The 19376-nt window shown below is 59.0% G+C and overlaps 1 protein-coding gene across 7 annotated transcripts in view; it reads left to right on the top strand.

The window, feature by feature from the left end:
• Nucleotides 1-17855, top strand: part of DEPDC5 (DEP domain containing 5, GATOR1 subcomplex subunit) — a 112066-nt gene extending 94211 nt beyond the window's left edge. For 6 of the 7 annotated variants that reach the window (XM_044002189.1, XM_044002221.1, XM_044002213.1 and 3 more), the window contains 10 exons: nt 2802-2938; nt 3331-3408; nt 4406-4538; nt 6008-6116; nt 6514-6738; nt 10295-10464; nt 11615-11786; nt 14023-14083; nt 14658-14740; nt 17254-17855. In XM_044002189.1, the coding sequence (XP_043858124.1) occupies nt 2802-2938; nt 3331-3408; nt 4406-4538; nt 6008-6116; nt 6514-6738; nt 10295-10464; nt 11615-11786; nt 14023-14083; nt 14658-14740; nt 17254-17546 (1461 nt within the window). In that variant the 3' untranslated portion in view covers nt 17547-17855. Of the gene's footprint in view, nt 1-2801; nt 2939-3330; nt 3409-4405; nt 4539-6007; nt 6117-6513; nt 6739-10294; nt 10465-11614; nt 11787-14022; nt 14084-14657; nt 14741-17253 lie in introns of those variants that run through there. The other variant, XR_006356338.1, reaches the window with a different exon arrangement.
• Nucleotides 17856-19376: the final 1521 nt, after the last annotated feature.

The raw sequence follows: 19376 nt of genomic DNA, 5'->3' as shown, positions 1-19376 counted from the left end.
AGAGCCTTCCCTCTATGGGCATCTAGGGAAGCCAAAGGAGCAGTGCTGCTGACCATGCCGGGGAGGGGCCGCTTCATCACCAGGGCTGGAGCCAGCCAGTGTTCAGTCCCCAGGGCTGGGTAAATGAGATCAGGGACCGTTTGTTCCACTATGAAGTGCCGGTTGTATACAGGGCCCTGTGCTGTGTGTAAAATAAGCCAGGGGACCCCCTCCCCCAGGCCCCATCACAGAATAACCACAGAGCGGAGCCTCCGGCATGGCCGCTTGGAGCAGCAGGAAGAGGGGAGGGAGGCCGAGAAGGCTCCTGGAGAGGGGGGTCTCCCCATGGGCTTCAGATGGAGAAATGGTTAGGAATTCGGGAGGGAAGGGGGTGCGGAGGCCAGGACGAGGCTGCACTGCTTTCTGCTTCTCATCTTTAACAGAGGTCATAAGGTGCCAGGGGACTCCAGGACATGGGGTGTCACAACGGGCATGGCCCGTAGAGGCCCTGAGGACCCTGAGAGCCCACGAGGAGGGCTCAGAGTACCATGGGTGTGATTGGAGGAGACCTGAGGCTGTCTAGGCCATCTTACAGATGAGCAAACTGAGGCCCAGAGCCACAAAGGACTTAGTGTGGGTTAGAGGTTAGAATGCTGACCCCTGAGGAGTTTTGTGACCCTGTATGAGTCACTTAATTTCTGTCTGCCTCAGGTTCCTCTTCGGTGAAATGGAGATAATTCATAGCACCTACCTTGTGGGCTTGTCATGAGCATCAAATGAGATCGTATTTAAAAAGTACTTTGTAAGGGCAGCTAGATGGCGCAGTGGATAGAGCACCGGCCCAGGAGTCAGGAGGACCTGAGTTCAAATGCGGCCTCGGACACTTAACACTTACTAGCTGTGTGACCCTGGGCAAGTCACTTGACCCTAATTGCCTCACTAAAAAAAAAAAAAAAAGTCACCTAAGTGCCAGCTGCCCTTATTATGATTTATCATCATTGCCATCGTCGTTGTCCACGGTCACACAGGTAGTAAGGAGCAGAGGCAGATTTGACCCCAAGGCCAAGGGCACCAGGGGCAGTGACTTGCCCAAGGCCGTGTGGCAGAACCGAGCTGAGAAGCCATGGGGACCCTGCCCTGGTCCTCTCGCTGCCTCTCACATTAGGATTTCACGTGGCAGCTGCTGAGCGAGTTAGGCCTGGGCAGCGATGGAACAAATTTTGTTGGGTTTTAGCCCATTGAGATACCAGCGCCAGCTTTGGGGGCCGCTTTGCAGGCAGAACAAGGCTGGGAACAAAACGAAACCCAGCCTCCTTCTCTAGGGAAGACCTACAAATGGGCTGGATCCCACCAGTTCCCTTGGGTGGGTGAGTCTGCGGGCTTGGTGGGAAAAGACCCCATGCTCCAGGCATACGTGGAGCCTCTCGATAGCTGGGGGACTTGGCCCAGTTCAGCCAGTGCAATCTTGGATCTCGGTGCCTACTTCGTAGGGGATGGGATGACTGAAGACCTCTAAGGGCCCCACAGCTGCCGTCCTACGATTGCGGCCTCTGAGGATTGAAAGGGAGCCCGGCAGGCACCAGCCCACCTGAGAGAGGAACTTAGGTTTTCCAAGAGCGGTGAAAACTCTTCACTGCATCTTCCTCATGCCTGCCTCAGATTGGCACATTGAAGGTTTACAAAGCATCCTATGGCTGAAGAAGCCAAAAGAGGTGAAATGGCTTACCTGAGGTCACACCACCAGGAAATGCCCAGGGAGGATTTGAACTCAGGTCTTCCCAATTCCAGGCCCGTACTGCTTTGCTCCCTCAATTTGGTTCAGCAGACCTCCAGCTTGTGCTCAGGCGTCAGAGAAGGGGCTTGGATGGAGATGGTGCCTGCCCACGGGGAGCCCAGAGGCCGGTAGGGTAATACCTGCCCTGCCCGTTTTTAGGAAGTGACCTTGGGAGCCATAGAAGTTGTTGCCCAGGGGCCAGGACAGTTGGGTGGCCATCACACGATGAGGGGATTTGAGAGTCCGAAGCCCAGGCACTCCAGGATTCCTCCGGGGGAGGCAAAGCCTCAGTGTGCCCCTGGAGGATTCTCTAGGACGGGGAATGAAGGTCGCTCCTGGGGAATTCTGCTTTGGATTCACCAAGTCTTCCATCTGTGCTTTTGTCACTCCTGCCCTGTTTATTCTGGGCCCGGCCTCTTCCCCCCTCCACAGGGCCCTCAGTGCCTCACTGGCGTGTTCCTGACTGGTATTAGAAAGATGGGGCAGGATTGGAGAAAAGGGAAGGGAACAGACCTGCCGACTGCCGGCCAGCGAGCTCTACTCAGAATTGGAATGGTTCTAGACGGTGCATTAAAGGGGAGGCTGGTGGACAATTAGAAAGGGCAGTAGTGATCGCCAAGCACCAGCCCCGCCAAGCCGACCCCTTTCCCTTTTCTCCTGATAGACGCAGCCATTTGGCGAGGCTTTTGACGAAGGAGCGATGGCCAAGGTCCCTGTGACTCTTAACTTCTGTGACCTTAGAGCATGGGGCTGGGGATCGTTTTTAGAGCAGGGAGCCTGAAGCCCGTCCGGTGAAGGGTCTTGGCCTGATACGTCTCCCCCGTCAGCAACAGGATTGAGACCTCCTTCTGCGGGTGCTGCACGGGGGTGTGCCCCCGGGGGTCTATAGTTGGACTCCCAATGGAGCGGGGCTCCAGCTCTGTTCTCTCTGGGTTAGCTCCCCCTCAGACCCCAGCTCACCCCAGGCTGGGTCAGTGCCTCTCCTCACCTTGAGTGGCTTTGGAGGAGAAATGGTGTAAAGTTGATTCTAGCTTCCCCATCCTCGCAGGTCTCAGTGGATCAGAGCGCTGCTCCAGCCTTGGATGGCACAAGCCTGGGGATCAGCATGGGCCAGCCTGCAGACCGAGGTGGCGCGCAGGCCGCTGGGGAGCAGGGCTACCCACCGGCCAATCCCAGCGACAGCAGGTGAGACCCAGGCACCGCCCTGGACCTGGTGACAAAGGGGACCCAGTGCCCTGGTCGGGCTCTTCTGTTGTGAGTGCCCCGAGGGAGAAGGGGCCTCCCTGGGCCTGGGGCCCGGGCTTTCACATGTGAGGAAGAGTGTCTGTGCCCACGTGCATGCACGTGTGAAGGCTTCCTGGAGGCGGCGGCACCTGAGTTGGGAAGAAACTGGTCCTCCGGGGGAGGGGGTGTTGGGAGAAGTGGCATTCCACTGGCGCTTGGCCCACCTGCCCTGGAGGTAGAAGGCCGCCTGGCTTCTGGGAGCCCAGAAGGGAGACCCAGCCCCCACTGCAAAGGTGGGGGCTTGCCTGCCTCACCCGTCCAGGGACTAAAGCCACTATTTTGCCGTGTTCTAGCTCCCAACAGTTCCCTGCCAGCTCGCTGACGACCTCCTCCACCCTGCTGGAGATCCTGGAGGCCATGAAGCACCCCTCGTAAGTTCTGGGAATCGAGGCACGCGCCGAGGGGACCCACACGGGACTCACCAGGGCCGTCGGGGCTGAGGTGTGCACTCCAGGGCTAGAAATCATAGCAGAGCAAGAGCGGGGAGCCTCCGGGCATGCTGGGCCTGGCTCCAGGCTCCACTCGGCCATCACTTCCCCTCCCCAGGCCTCAGGGTCCTCTGTAAAGGAGAGGGGAACAGGGCTCTCCAAGCTCCCTTTGCCCAAGCTCCGCAGCCCTTCCACAAGCCCCTTCAGAGTGAGCTCTCTGTGTCTCTCTTGTCTCTTTGTCACTTTCTCTATTTCTGTTGCACTGTTTCTCTCTATCTCTGTCTCCCCCTTTCTCTCTCTCTCTCTCACTCTCTCTCTCATTCTCTCTTGTTCTCTCACTCTCTCTCTCATTCTGGCTCTCTCTTGCTTGCTCGCTTTCTCGTTCCCTCTCTCGCTCTTCCTTTTTCTCTCACTCTCATTCTCTCTCGTTCTCTCTCTCTCGCTTGTTCACTCTCTCGTTCTCTCACTCTTCCTTTTCCTCTTGCTCGCTCTCTCGCTCTTCCTTTCTGTCTCTCTCACTCTCTCTCATTCTCTTTCTCTCATTCTCTCTCTTGCTCTTCCTTTCTCTCTCTTTCTCTCTCTCATTCTCTCTCTCTCTCTCTCTTGCTCGCTCATTCTCTCTCTCGCTCACTCGCTCACTCTTCCCTTCCCCATCTTTTCCTGGAGGGCAATGGAGGAGCAGAGGGTGAGGTAGCAGCGGCCCCTTCTGTGCTGCCAGTACTTGCTGTGTGACCTTGGCCAAGCCCCTTTCCCTCCCCAGGCCTCAGTCCCCTCATCCCTAAAAGGAGGAGATTGGAGCAGACGGCCGAGCTCCCTCGCAGGGACCCCAGCAGCCCTAGCTGCCCCCGCCCTTGGTGCCCCTCAGTAAATCCCCCTGAGTCCCAGCTTCATAACGAATCCCGACTGTCCCTTCGCCTGCCCTTCTCCGGGTGGGCTCCAGAACAGGAGTCCAGCTGCTTTCGGAGCAGAAGGGCCTCTCCTCGTCCTGTTTCATCAGCGCTGAGGTCGTGCACTGGCTGGTGAACAGCGTGGAGGGCATACAGACCCAAGCCATGGCCAGTGACATCATGCAGGTGAGTTCTGGGCCAGGCCTGCCCGTGGGGGAAGAGCTGGGGGTGGGGGGAGCAGGATGGGACAGGGCGGGGAGGCCTGGGGGCTCAGGATGGGGGAGGGGGACGGGCTAGGATCAGGTTAGTTTGTCCTGAGGGCTCAGTCTCTGGGGGTGCTGGCCAAACGGGGCCTCCTTTGGGAACGTGTCCCATTTTGGCCCATGAGTCTGGGCTGAGTTGTCCTGGTGGCCAAGGTGCACCAGACATCATGGAAGGCTCTTCCCCGAGTGGAGGCTGGGGAAAGAAGGCAGGCCATGCCGCCGGGGTTGGGGTGGGAAGGGCCCACGCCTGAGGTCAGGAGCCACAAGTCTGTCCCGCTCTGTGCCCCCTGAGCTGCCCTGCCTTGGGCAGGCCACTGCTCCCACTGATAAATAACCTGCTCTTGGGACTCCAAGTTCCTCCCCTGTGGGAGGCGGATCCCAGGCAGGAAAGGGGACCGTGTGGCTCACGTGGGATTTCTTTTGTGGCTCCTGTGTTGGTGCATCCATTGGAGTCCTGGGCCTCCACTCCAAAACAAGGTCCCCTTCCCCAGTGACCATGGGCTCCCTCCTCCCCGCTCTGGGCCCTGCCCTCGTTGGTTACCCAAGCCCCCCATCTGGAGCGGGGCTGGCCTTGCTTGTGCCGTGGCATCCCAGGGCGAGGAGGCCATCCGCCCTCTGCCCTGGATGAGCCACAGCTGGAGGCTGGTGTCGGCACAGCTCAGACCAGGGCGTGTTCAGAGGAGGCCTGAAGGAGGGGGCCGGGCCTGGGGGGGGACACACGAGACCCGCCTTCAGGGGCTTCCCAGAATTGTAGCTCGACGACCACCCAGTACAACCTGGTATCGTGTGATGTGCCCTGTGACAAGTGGTCATTTGGCCTGTGTGAAGCCCTCCGGGGACAGGAAGTTCACTACCTCCTGGGGCAGCCCTTTCAGCTGTGGGGCAGCTCTCACTGGGGGAGCTCTTCCTGACTCATGGCCCTGATAGGCCTCTTGGTAGCCTCCATGCCCCTCCCCCAATTCCTCCTGGTTCCCTCAGGGGCCGGCCCTCCTCCCTCCAGTGACCAATAGCCCTGAGGGCTGAACCAGAGGCTGGAGAGAGGCCCCACAGGACAGGACCGGCCCTCCCTGGCGTCCTGGAGCAGAGGCCAGATGCCCCTCGTTGGGGATGCGGGGACTTATTCCAGTTCTTGTTGGCCTGGATTGGCCTGGCCTTCTGGGGGTGCTGTGCCCTGTGCCACTGGTTCCCTTGGCTCGGTTTCCTGTCTCATGACCTGAGGGAAGTGGGTGAGTGGCCTCCTGGCAGCTCTCTCAGCCTGTGCTGGTTCAGAAGCCCCTCTGCCTCCCCCTGCCCCAACCCGGCACCTGTGAGGCCTCTGGGCCCCCGGGATCCCCTCGCCCAGGGCAGAGCGGTGGCTTTTTGTGGCTCTGACCTGCCCATCTCCTCTGCTAGAAAATGCTGGAGGAGCAGCTTATCACTCACGCCTCGGGGGAAGCCTTGCGCACCTTCATCTACGGCTTCTACTTCTACAAGATCGTGGCCGACAGGGAAACCGACCGAGGTCAGAGGAAGAGGGGACGGAGGTGGTTCCCCGGGCTCACTGGGCCTCGGGTGCCTCCTCTTTAAAGTGTGTGTGGGGGGTCAGGCTGGAGGGCCACTGGGTCCCTTCCAGCCCCAAATCTGGCACGGTGCCTGTCACACAGTAGGTGCTTAATGCTCACGGTGCCTGACTGTGAGACAGGCCGATTTTCAGCTCCTCTTCCCTGCCTTCCGAGCTTGGCCTAGTCCTAGCTGGGTACCTCCCCGACCTGGGTTAAGTGAGGAAAGGGCTTCACCCGCCTTGCTTCTCCTCGTCCTTGATGAACGAGCCCGGGACATGCCCATGGGGTGGTGCTCCCTCCTGCCCTGGCCCGGGCCTCTGTCGTGGGCAACCTTCCCCTCCTTTGCTGTCTCCCCAGTGGGCCTGCAGCAGTCCGCCCCCTGGCACACGGCGGCCATGGACGACTTCACAGCTTTCCAGCGGAAGTGGTTTGAAGTGGCTTTTGTGGCCGAGGAGCCCCTGCACTCGGAGATCCCCGCCTTCCTGCTGCCCTGGCTGCCCAGCCGCCCCGCGTCCTATGCCAGCCGACACAGCTCCTTTAGCCGCAGCTTCGGTGGGAGGAGCCAGGCCGCCGCGCTCCTGGGTACGGTACAGAGCAAAGATGGCAGCGGGGCTGGGAGGTGGCGAGCACCCTAGGGAGCAGGGCTGAGCAGGAGGAAACTCAGGGCAATGAGGGGCCTGCGCCTGCACTTCCTCTGTGGACAGACATGGCAGAAAGGCAGGTTTCTGCTCCCAGCTTCCTGACACGTAGAACTGTCTCAAAGTGGAATGAGAGGTAGTGAGCTTCCCGTCACCCAAATAAAGGCAGGGATGCAGCATGGTAGATGCCTCCTCTGGCACTAGTTAGAGCAGGTACTCTCCAAGGTGCTCAGGCCTTTGGGCCACAAGGAAGGCTCAGGAAGGGTTTGGTGTAAGGGATGAGTGAGCCCGGGCATAGACTTGGGAGTTTTCTTATCTGTAAGACAGGGTGCTTGTTTCTGCCTCTGTCAGTTCAGCAACTATGACTCACCTTTCTGAGCCTGGGTCTCCCCTTCTTTTTTTTTTTTAAACAGAACAAGACTTTTTTATTTTATTTTATTTTATTTTAATTTAATTTAATTTAATTTTAATTTAATTTAATTTAATTTAATTTAATTTAATTTTATTGGTGAGGCAGTTGGGGTTAAGTGACTGCCCAGGATCACATAGCTAGTAAGTGTCAAGTGTCTGAAGCTGAATCCTCCTGAATCCAGGGCCAGTGCTCTATCCACTGCACCACCTAACTGCCCCTCTCCCCTTCTTTTAAAGCAGCATTTTAAAAAAATTTTTTTTTGCAGGGCAATGAGGGTTAAGTGACTTGCCCATAGTCACACAGCTAGTAATTGTCAAGTGTCTGAGGCCGGATTTGAACTCAGGTCCTCCTGAATCCAGGGCCGGTGCTTTATCCACTGAGCCACCTAACTGTCCCTCTCCCCTTCTTTTAAGTGGGGACAATTAGTCCAGATGACCACTTCTAGTTCCATGTCTGAGGCTGACTTGATTTATAACTGGGGAAAGGGGGCAGCTAGGTGGCACAATGGATAAAGCACTGGCCCTGGATTCAGGAGAACCTGAGTTCAAATGTGGCCTCAGACACTTGACACTTACTAAGCTGTGTGACCCTGGGCAAGTCACTTAACCCTTATTGCCACACAAAACAAAACAAAACAAAACAAAAGTATAATTGGGGGGAGAGGCAGCTAGATGGTGCAGTGGATAAAGCACCAACCCTGGATTCAGGAGGACCTGAGTTCAAATCCAGTCTCAGACACTTGACACTAACTGTGTGACCCTGGGCAAGTCACTTAACCCCAATTGCCTCACCCACAAAAAAAAAAAAGAAAAGATAACTGTGGGAAAGTGGCTTCCTGCTTCCAGGCCTGTGTTCCCTCCTTGGGCTCTCAGAGGGCTTCTCCTTGAGCCCAGTGACCCGTTGGCCTGGCCCTCTCCGAACTGCTCAGCAGAGTCTGTTCAGAGTGAAGGCAGCCACGTCTGCAGGGGTCTCTGCAAGCCTAGAGCTCTGGGCCTCTGTTTTTCCTGCTCTCCAACAAGGAGGGCATCAAGGATTTTCCTTTCCCGGTGGAAAGGCTAGCTGGACATTGGCCCTCCTCCACACAGCTGCGACGGTGATTTCCCGATGCGTGTTTCTTCTGCTCTACAAGCCCCTGTGGCTCCCTATAGCCTCAGGAGCAGATTCCTGTTTGCATTTCAGGCCCTTGGAGCTGCCTGCAGCCCCCTTTCCTCCCTGGGCACGGGCTGTCCTTCCTCACCTCCCACTCTCCCAATCCTGGTTCCTGGAGAGCTCAGTCCAGGCGCCACTTCCCACAGTCGGCTCCTAGAGCCTTCCACTGCCTTCCTCCTCAGAATGTCCTCAGGCTGGTGCTCTTATGCTTGGTGCCCTGATAGAGTAGGAGCTCTCTGAGGGCAGGGCTGGCCTCCCCTTTGTCTTTCCAGCCCTGCTGCTTCTCCCGGGGGCCTGGCACATGTGCCAAGGCCTTGCATGAATGCCTTGTGATTCCCGACTGGTAGGCAAACAGAATTATCTTTGGAAAGCCAGGGTTGTTCTCCCCGGGATTTCGGGCCCCTCCCATGGAGGAGAATAAGCTTGAAGTGTGTGTAGACGGGTATGGATTCAGATCCTGCCCCTGGCGCTTACTTCCTAGGCGACTTTGGGCAAGTCCCTTCCCCTCTGTGGGCCTTGATCCCCTCTCGTGCACAGTGAGGGGGCTGCGCCAGTTGGCCTCTGGGACCCTTTCTGGCTTCACTGATTCCTTTACCTCTCACTCCAAAGGCCTCCTCTTGTGCCTCTGCTCTTTCCTGACCCTTGTCCTCTGCTTCCTTCACCAAAAATCCTGTTTGGAAAAAAGTGGGGGAAGGGAAGTCACAAGCTCTGGGTTTGAATCCTGCCCTTGGCTTCCATGGCTGCAGAATGAGGGGGCCCTTCGCCTTCCAGCAGCCTCCACGTCCTGGTTCTTTGCACCACCCAGAAGGCCGAGGACGACTGGCTAGCCGTGTGTTGGGGCCTCTGTTTCCTCTTCTGTAAAGTCAAGGGATTGGCTCCTTCCCAGGGCCCCTTCTTGCTTTAAATTCTGATTGCAGTGCCATCAGCTCAGCCCACCACAGTGTTTTGGGTCAGTGCCCTGGTCGCTGGGCAGGTGGTACCCGCAGAGGAAGTCTTGGCCCGGCCTGGCCTCTCACAACTTATTTTCTCTGTTCTTCCTAAGTGTAGGCTGTCCCCGGGCTGATGGACTGAACCCAGATATCAGCTCAGGCTGTGCCGGCATTTGGGTCAGGCTTATGGAAGCATGAGGGGCCGTGTGCTTCCTGATCCCTTCCCCTCCTTACCCCTGCTGTTCCCCCATCCCCCCATTTCTTGTCACAGCTGCTGGTTCAGACGTGGCCGGCTCGTCTTTGCTCTGCTGCCCATACAGGTGGGCCAAGGGGAGCCCCTGCCAGGCAGCTGCTCATGGGCAGCCCCTCGAGGTGCTCCAGGGCACCCCACCTGCCTGCTGGGTGCTCGCCCATGTGACTAAAACAGAAAAGGAACGAGGTTCTTCTCCCCTTGCTGCCTTCTCTTCATGGCCCAAACAGCCCATTCTTGGTGAACTGGCCTCCTTTTGTTCCCAGAGTCTCCAGGCAATTTCTTATTCTTTTCTCATGAAACTTTGCTCTTGACTTGGAGTCACTGCAGCCAGAGGTCTGGTCTCACTGTCCACATTAACTCTGCAGGGCCTTGTCTGGGCGTACCCCACACCCCCTGCCAAGCAGGCGGCCCTCTGCAGACAGTTCTAGAGCCTACTGTGTGCAGAGGGGTGCTGGCTCCCCAGGGCCAATAGAAAGGGCAGCAAAGCTGAGGTCCCAGCCTTCCTTCCTCTCATGGCCTGGGGTGACCAGCTATGATCTGTCCTAGGTCAGGGTGCCACGTGAGCCCTTTGAGCAGAGGGAGCAACAATCTGGTGTTGGAGCAAGAAGAATGTTGGGATGTTAGAGGAAGGGTGGGCTGGGGGGGGGGGGGCGGAGATGGCACACCAGGCGGGGGCACCACCTTGGGGGGGCAGGGGCTCCTCCCAGGAGCAGTCAGCCCACCTCTGCCCCTGCCGACGCCTCCCGTCTCCACACAGCGGCCACTGTGCCCGAGCAGAGGACGGTGACCCTGGATGTGGACGTGAACAACCGCACGGACCGCCTGGAGTGGTGCAGCTGTTATTACCATGGCAACTTCTCTCTGAACGCTGCCTTCGAGATCAAGCTGCACTGGATGGCGGTGACGGCTGCTGTGCTCTTCGAGATGGTGAGTGGCCTCGGCGAGCCTGCTGCTGGGGAGGGGCAGACCCTGATGTCCCCGGTAGGAGCCCGGGCTTGGTGCCACCACTCCTTTTCAAGGCCAGGATAGAAGTAATAAGGAAGGTCCCCCAGCTCGGTGGCTGGGCTGACCCCCAGGCCTGGGCCTTCTCCAGCCTTCCCCACTGGGCTTTATTGCCAGCCCTGTGGCCAAGGCACCCCACCCCCCGCCCCCTGGGGATTTTCATGTGTCCAGGGGGCCTGGTTTGAGGTAGGCCTGTCATAGAACATGCTTGATCATCCCTGGTCCTCACGCATTGCTGGCTTCTAAGAAATAACCTCAGCTCTGGGGGACCAGCCCGTGGTCATAAAGCCCCTGCAGGGTGACCTGGGAGTTTGGCCCTGCAAGTAGCAGCGTCCCCGTGGACAGATAAAGAATCAAGGCTCAGGCAGCAAAAGGAGTCGCTGAAGGCCCCACGACCGCTGGGATTAGCAGAGTCAGGCCTAGAAGTGAGTGAGGCCCGACCTTGGCCAAGTCCAGCCTTTTCCTGTGTCCAAAATTATTCCTGTATTTGGCCCCAGGCCACTGGGCTGCCCAGTGGCAGAGAATCTCCCTCTGGCTCAGGTGAAGGCCCGGCGCTCACTCAGCTGATCTATCGGAAAGGCTTCCTCCACCCTGGGTCACGTCAGGCGTCCGCAGCAGGCCCGTCACCTTTCTCAGCATCCCAGGGACAAAATGAACTTTAAGGAGGAGGTTCATTTTCCCTTGGCACCCCGTCTCCCCAGAGAGGGGAGAAAAGCCCCTGTGGAACCTAGCAGCCACCAGAGAGGCGCCGGTCGGCCCTTGGCCTTAGCCCATCCCTGGTTTTCAAGAAGAGTCGTCTTTTCCTTTTCCTGGACTTTGGGGGGGCCTCCACACCCGTTCACCCAAGCCAGCTGGAGCCAGGCCGCTGTCACTCAGGGAGAGAGGGCCCCGCGCCATCATCCCTCCCCACAGCCAGCTGCCCATCTCAGGCTCTGCCTGTGGTGGTGACTCTGTTCTCCAAGCCAGTGGGCACTGCCAGGGCCGAGGCCTCTGCATTGGTGCCGCTGGCACATTTGTACCAGTCTGGGATGCCTGCCGAGCAAGCACGAGAACAGCCCGTGTGTGTTTCTCCCAGGTCCAGGGTTGGCACCGCAAGGCCACTTCCTGTGGCTTCTTGCTGGTTCCGGTTCTGGAAGGCCCGTTTGCCTTGCCCAGTTACCTGTATGGAGACCCGCTGAGAGCCCAGCTGTTTATCCCACTCAACATCAGCTGCTTGGTGAAGGAGGGCAGTGAGCACCTGTTTGATAGTAAGACAGGCTCTTCTTTGGGCCTCTGTGTCCCTGGGGGGTGGCGGGAGCAGGAATCTTAGACCCCGGAAGGGGCCGGGGAGGGAACATCCCTGTCTAATGCTGCCCCTAAGAAGCCCAGGGCTTTGCCCAAGGCAGCCCCAGGGGGATTACAGAATCCAGGCCTCCTGAGGAGTCTGGCCCTCACTCCCGCATACCTCATGCCCTCCCAGGGGGCCTCAGTGGGCCCCTCGTTCTCCCTACACCTGTTTGGGGCGGGACGCCCTTGCCTTCTCAGCCTTGGTAATGCTGCGGCTTCTGATTCTGACGGTAGCCCAGTGGGAGAGGCCATCCGAAGATGGTGCCTCTTCAGTCCCTCCTGACTCTGCCCTAGGAAACCTGGGGGCTCTTTGGCCCTTCCCCGTCCCTTGCATGACGCCCCCGTGTCTACCACCCTGCAGGCCTGTGCACATTTCTGTATCACGCTGCCAGAAAGACCAAGGAGGGGCCTGGGCTGGAAAGGCTGCCTGGGGCAGCTGGGAGTGGGCGAGCCCTGGGCCGGGCTTCTGCTGGTGGGAGGGAAGTCTGGCACAGGGCACAGGAGCACCCCCACCTCCCTCCCAGCCGTGCATCAGGGAACTGGGGGCAATGCTAACCCTGACCGCACAGATTCATGTGAGGAGAGCCCTTAGGAATGGGAGCATTGCCCTCCCAGGGGGCACTGCTGGCTCAGAGGTGCCCTGGGAAGGGGCAGATTTAGGGCAAACATCCACTTTTACTGGCAAGAGGATTCCAGAGTCCCAGAATTGTAAACTGGAAGGAGGCATCTGGGGACCCTGCCCCCGCCCCAGGCCCAGCTCTCCTGCTGCTTGATCCAGGACGTTTCCTCCTCCCTACCCTATCCCCCCCACCCCACCCCAGTGTCTTCCAGAGAGGCGCCCACTTCTTGGTAACTGGGGCGGGGTGGGGGTGGGGGTGGGGGTGGGGGCGGAGGACAGTTCGGGCTTGGGCTTCCTTGCCCGGCTGCCTTATCTAATCTAGGCTGGGAGATGGCCTTTGTTGCTTCAGTAGACATCACTAAGTGACTTGGCTTCTTCCGCTGAGCATCTTCTCGGTTGCTATGGTTACAGTCAGGGAAAGATGCCCTGGTTTAAGTGATAGTGGCCCAGCAGCTGGAGTCCTCTTTCTGCCTGCTTCTGTCCCCTCCTGGCTGCCGCCTTCTGCCTTGCGTGAACACATTCTGTGTTTTTTAAAATGAGAAAGCTAGAGAGATGGGCTTAAAAAAACCCCACAAAGGCCCCAAACCTCTTTGGTTGCTCTGGCAACCTCCCGCCTGCCCTGGATAGAAAATTACAAATATGGAGGGGACTGCTGAGGAGGGACGTCTGCCTGTTGTGTTCCTGCCTCCCCAAGCATCAGCTCCCCAAAGCCTGTGGCTGGTGTGGCAGATGCCGAGATCACCTGTTCCCGGGGGTGGGGGGGCATTAAATGCCTTCTTATTGGCACATCACCCATGTTTCCTGGTGTATCTGTCTTCCCTCCCACACCTGGAAAGCCACTCCTTATTACAAAGAACAAAAAAGATGGAAAACAACAGCAAGAAACCAGACCCTGAGAGCCCCGCCCAGTCCCCCCACCTCCTCCTCTGTCCCCTTGGGGCCAAACTTGGCCCTTCTTGGCTGATTTCACAGTGCCTCACGGTGGGTTTTATGTCCACGTTTCCTTTGGTCTCCATAGTATTCCACAGAGCCACCTTATTGGCCCCATTCTGTGGATGAGAAAACCAAAGGTATGGGGCATCCAGAGACGTGGCCCAAAGGGGAAGGTCACTTGACAAGGCCGTGGTGGGGCTGGGGTTCAAATCCAGGTTTTTGGATTCCCCAAATTCATTGCTCAGGTGGAAGAGAGGTGGACATGGGCCCTGGGGGCAGCTTCTGGTGTCCCCCGCCTCGTTTTACAGACAGAGGGAGACTGTCCAGAGTTGCTCCTTGTCTGGCCTGGGCCCCTGGCAGGGCTCTCCCTATGAGATTCCAACATGAGCTTGTCTGCCCAGGGAGAAGCCCAGGACAGATGTCAGTCCCTGTCATGGTGGCTGGTTTCAGTGGGGCACCCCTCACGGGTGGCTGGGAAATTTTCCCCCAGTACAGAGCCTTGAGGCCTGCCCCCTGGGACCTTCTGCTGCCTCCTTGCTGGTTCTGCCCTTCAGGGCCTCTGGGCCACACAGGCCTCACTGTGCTGACTGCACTTCTCTCCGTAGGCTTTGAGCCAGAAACGTACTGGGATCGCATGCATCTCTTCCAGGAAGCCATTGCTCACAGGTGGGTTGGTTGGTAAGACGGGTGTTTGGGGTGCATGCGAATCTTGCTGAATGGGGCAACCCTCCCCCAGTCAGCTCTTGTGTCTGGGAGACGTCACGGCCCAGGGTCAGCTCTGAGTGCCCTCTTCCCTCTGCTCCATGGTTGGGGGCTCCAGAGAGGCAGCAGCAGGGGCGCTGGGGTCTGCGCTTTCCCCCCTTTCCTTGCCCAGGCCTTCCCCCTTAGCCTGTGGTCATTGGGTGCCGAGCCCCTTAGGACTGGCTTAGTCTGGTCCTTGGGCAACAGAACCTCCCCTTCCCCCAACCCTCTACTCCCAGTTCATCCCTGGGTCTGGCCTTGATAATTTCCCAGCATGCTTTAGGGCCCTGCCTTGCCCTTTTGGGACACATAGGCCCTTCTGTGGCCTAGTAAAGCCCCAAGGGAGCAAGTTCGAGTGGTGAGACCCAGGAAAGAATGTGGTGAGGGGATGGGTCACGGGCCCACAGCCCGCTGCAGGCAGCTCTCTGTGGCCAGGCTGGAAGAGGGGCCTCCTCAGAGCCACAGCCCCCGACCACTCTTGCCTCCCTCCTTTCCGCAGGTTTGGATTCGTGCAGGACAAATATTCTGCTTCTGCCTTCAACTTTCCTTCTGAGAACAAACCACAGTACATCCACGTCACAGGTGAGCGGGCGCCTGGGCTCTGGGGAAGGGGAAGCCGCCCTCCTTGGCAGCCTGGTGTGTGCCCTCAGCAGGAGCCCGGGGTGGGACCCCTTCACAGTGACCTGTGGCGGCCCATGGTCCTGGCCGGCGGGGGGGGGGGGGTCACTTGAGGTGGAGCACCTCCATCCTCTCGTGGCTCCCAGGGACCTTCTTTGGGGTCTTTAGTCTGACCCCAGAGGCCGGTGTCCTCCTCCTCCCGGCTTAGGTGGGGGGTGGGGAGGGGGCAGAGAGCCCCGGGGCGGCATCCTCAACCACGACTCACATCACAGGGTCAAGGGTAGGGTCGGCGGCAGCCTCCAGAGAGCACTTTAGGCCCGGCGCTCATGGGGCCCCCCTCCCGCCTGGAAAGGGAGGCCCATTTCAGCCCCTCTTGACTCTGACCTTGATTGAGTCACCTGTAAACTGGCTTGAGTGGCCATTGAAAAATGCATCTGGCCCACAGGTTGTGGGGAGAGGGGAGGGGATCATTGGGGTGCCTCGGCTCACATTCTGGGAAGAGAGGTGGGGTCTGCCCCCCGGGCGAGAGAATAGCAGTGACTGTGCTGCTGGCGGGGTGGGGGTGGGGGTGTGTGTGTGGTGTACGTGTCTCTGTCTTTCGTGGGTGCTAGGAGTGTGCCCTGTGAGTGTGAGCGGCCTCTGCCCCCGGAGCAGGGGCTTCTACTTGAGAGGAGGAGGCGGAGGCCTGGAGGCTGGGCCGTGGCCGGGCACCCCGTTTCTTTGGGCTGCTTCTCCGCCCTCCTGAGAAGGCCTGTCTGCTGGGAGATGGAGAGGCTATCGAGGCTGTTCTTTGTTCTGCAGGGACAGGGCGCCCCCTCCCCTCTTTCCAGGCAGTGAGTCAGCTGACAAGCATGCATTAGGCGCCTCCTGCATGCCAGCGCCACGCGTGCTGCAGAAATCAGGCCCGCTAGCGGCCACAGTGGGGGGGCACCTCTGACTCCATAAAGTGCCCGGGCCTGCCCCTCCTCCCCCTGCCTCAGTTAGCCCAGGAGTTCAGTAGAGAAGGGCGCTGCCTCAGGGGAGCCGTGGGACCCTAAATGAGTCACCGAAAGTCCCGGTGGAGGCTGTGGTCAGGGAGGCCAGCCTTGGACCACATAGACAGGAGCTGTCCAGCCCTCCCCATGGGCAGCACTTCTGGGTTCTGGGCAGGAGAGTGGCTTTGCCCGCCACTGGTGACACTGTGTGTGTCTCTGGGGGGGCTTTCCCTGCCCCACCCCCCGAGGCTCCTTGGGAAGGGACCTCAGAGGCTTGAACCCTCCTGCATCCTTGACGCATGGGGAGCTCACTACCTCTTGAAGCAGACTGCACCACTTTGGGATTGTGCTCTTGGGCAGGAAGGCTCCACACATGGGCATGAAGGGGGCTGCTTGCACCTTCCTCCTGCTCTCGGACCTCTGCCGCAGACACGCTCCAGCTCATCTGTGTTCTAAACTGTGACCCCCAGAATCAGATGTGTCCCAGCATGAGAGCAGAGCACCTCTCTGTGCCTTGGTTCTCCCCTCTGTAAGACCAGATGGCCTCCGACCTACCTCTTAGGCAGGACATCCCACATTCTATGTTCCAGGATGTGTCCCGGGATGGTCCCTCGTGGGTTTCCCCACCCGGGTTCTTTGTTCTAAGGTCCCTTCCACTTCTGCCGTCTAGTTCCCATGGGGCCGTCCATTGAGCTCTCCAGTGGAATCTTTCTCCAGAGCATTTCCCTAAATATCTCTGTTCTGATGGCATGGGGGTGTAAGGGCCGTGTCTACCTCGCTGGCAGGCGGGACGCCAGCAGTGGGTGTGGGCAGGAATGTGGGTTTCTTTCCCTTCTTGTTAATGGCTTGTCTGGGAAGCAGAGGGTGGCCTCAGTGGGGCTTGGTGCCCCCCCAGAACTGGCTGCTCCATCCGCCTTGGTACCGTTCTCCTCACTGTGTGATGTGATCCCACACATCTCTGAAGGCCCATGGAGAGGGGGCAGAACTGGGATCTGTGGGGTTGGACCTCCCAGAGTGGGACGGGCCACCTCAGACCCTCAGGGAGGGTCTGCCTCCCACCTGGAGGCCTTCAGCAGAGGCTGTATGGCCGTGGTCATTGGGCCTGATATCAGGGGCTCTCTTTGTGTGATGATAGCTGGGGTCTCTGATTCTGAGACTGAGCCTGATACAGAAAGTGCCCTTCTTGGGGTGCCTGTCATGACCTTCCCCTCTGGGGCCTCGTAGCCTCATGGCTAATAGCACATAGTCTGATGCCCCTCTTAGCTGGGGCACCCCCAGCCCCCCACTGCACCCCCTTGGAAGCCTGCCAGACTGCATGCAGCGGTTACTTAGTGAGAGTGTTGGGGAGGGGCACGGTGGCCCCTGGGTGAGGATGGGGGCCGCTCGTGGGCCTCAGTAGCTTGAGGCTGAGAAACAGCCTGGACTTGTCTGGGGCTTGTCTGCCTTTTCCCTGGGCCGCCAGGGCCCCCTGCTGACATGTCTCTTCCCGCCCTCTCTCCATAGGGACCGTCTTCCTGCAGCTGCCCTACTCCAAGCGCAAATTCTCAGGCCAGCAACGGCGCAGGCGTAACTCTACCAGCTCCACGGGCCAGAACGTATTCTGCGAGGAGCGCGTCGGCTACAACTGGGCCTACAACACCATGCTGACCAAGACCTGGCGCTCCAGCGCCACGGGGGACGAGAAGTTTGCCGACAGGCTGCTCAAGGACTTCAGCGACTTTTGTGTCAACCGCGACAACCGCCTGGTGGTGTTCTGGGCCAGCTGTATGGAGAAGATGCATGCCAGCGCACCCTGAGGTGCCCGGACCAGGAGGCTGAGCAGCCTTGAGCCAGCGCTCTGAGACTAGGCACACCCGGAGCTGCTGGGACGGTGCCACCCTAGCCTTGGCACCTGGGGCCGAGGCATGGTTGTGGGGTGAGGAAGCAGAGACTAGGCAAGGGGGTTGCCCTGCCCCACTGTGCGCCATGAGATAGCCACAGCAAAGGCTTTGTGTGGCCTCCTTTATCAAGGGGTGTAAGATAATCCTGTGAAATAATGTATCATATGTCAACATTCGTTGTACATACGTGTAAATACAGAAAAGAGAAATAAAAATCTAAGGCAGCCTCGTGTCCCTGGCCTCATCTCTGGTTCAGCAGGAAGGCATTGACTGTCTACCTTGTCATCAGAGGAGCCATTGGCCACCGTGTCTAAGGAAGCTTGGCAGTGTGAGGGATGGGGGCAGGGCTGGCAAAGGGGCTTAGGCCTCGGTGTCAGAGCTGGGAGCGGCCTGAGAATAGGGGATGTCAGGGCTGGGAGGGGCCTTAGAATAGAGGATGGCAGAGCTGCGAAGGGCCTTGGAACAGGGAATGTCAGGACTGAGAGGGGCCTTAGAATAGGGGATGGCAGAGCTGGGAGGGGCCTCAGAACAGGGGATGGCAGAACTAGGAGAGAGAGGCTGGGAGGGGCCTTAGAAGAGAAAAATGTCAGTGATAGGTGAGACCTTGGATCAGTGAATGTGAGAGATGAGAGAACTTTGAACATAAGATATTAGGGCTGGAAAAGACCTTAGCACATGGAGTGTCTGAGCTGGGAGGGGCCTTAGAGCAGGGAGTGTCAGATTGGGAGGGTCTTTGGAACATGGAACGTGGGGGGGGGGGGCGGGGGAGAAGACTTAGAACAGGGAATGTCACAGATGGGAGGGGCTTTAGAACACGCTTGGAGCTGGGAGGGATGTTTCTGATCTAGAATCAGAGATCAGGGAAGCCCCGAGGTCGGAGGAGAGGTGACTTCTCCAGGGTCACACAGAGTTAGTGGCAGAACCAGGACCCGCCCCGACAGCCCCTGCACGCTCCCTAGCCCCTCCGACGGCCCCGCCCGCGAAGGCGCCGACCTGGCGCTGACCCCCGTGGGGGGAGGGGGCCACGCTCACCCGGGGTTGTCACCGAGCAGTGGCAACAGTGTCGCCCCCATCAGGGGCCGCGGGAGGCGCCACCGCCCCGCCCTCTCCCCCAGGCGCCGCCCCCCGGCCCGCACTGCCGCCGCCGGACCCGCCGACCCCACCCACGGTCCGGGGTCCGAGCACAGCTTCTGCAGCCCCCGGCCTGTGAGGCAGGGGGCTGCCCGGGACCCCGGCCCTGTCCGGCCGCAGCCGAAGCCAGCCGTGAGTTCAAGGTCAGGCCCCGCCCATGGACCCCACCCTTTGGACCTGGGGGGGGGGGGAACCTCCCACATTAGGCCAAGGGGCCTGTTTCCCTAGGGCTAAAGGAAAGAGGGAGGGGCCCCCAAGGTGTTTACGCGTGTCCTAACATCCCACCGCGTCCTTCCCCCACCGGGACTCTAGGTTCTCTGTTCTACTCTCCGTCGAGGCTCTGACATTCCGCTTCTAATACCCCTCCCCCTTGGGCATTCCATGTTCTAATATCCCATTCAGGGTTTACAATCTGTCCTAGAACCCCTCCCAGCCTTAACATCCCCTGTTCTCAGGCCCCTCCCAGTCCTGACATCCCCTGTTCTAAGACCCCACCCAGTCCTGACATCCCCTGTTCTAAGGCCCCTCTCAACTCTGACATCCCCTGTTCTAAGACCCCTCCCAGCCCTGACATCCCCTGTTCTAAGACCTCTCCCAGCCTTAACATTCCCTGTT

Source organism: Dromiciops gliroides, chromosome 1, assembly GCF_019393635.1.
Source record: "Dromiciops gliroides isolate mDroGli1 chromosome 1, mDroGli1.pri, whole genome shotgun sequence".
In the NCBI taxonomy this organism is placed as follows: domain Eukaryota; kingdom Metazoa; phylum Chordata; class Mammalia; order Microbiotheria; family Microbiotheriidae; genus Dromiciops; species Dromiciops gliroides.
This window is presented reverse-complemented; position numbering and strand designations above follow the sequence as displayed.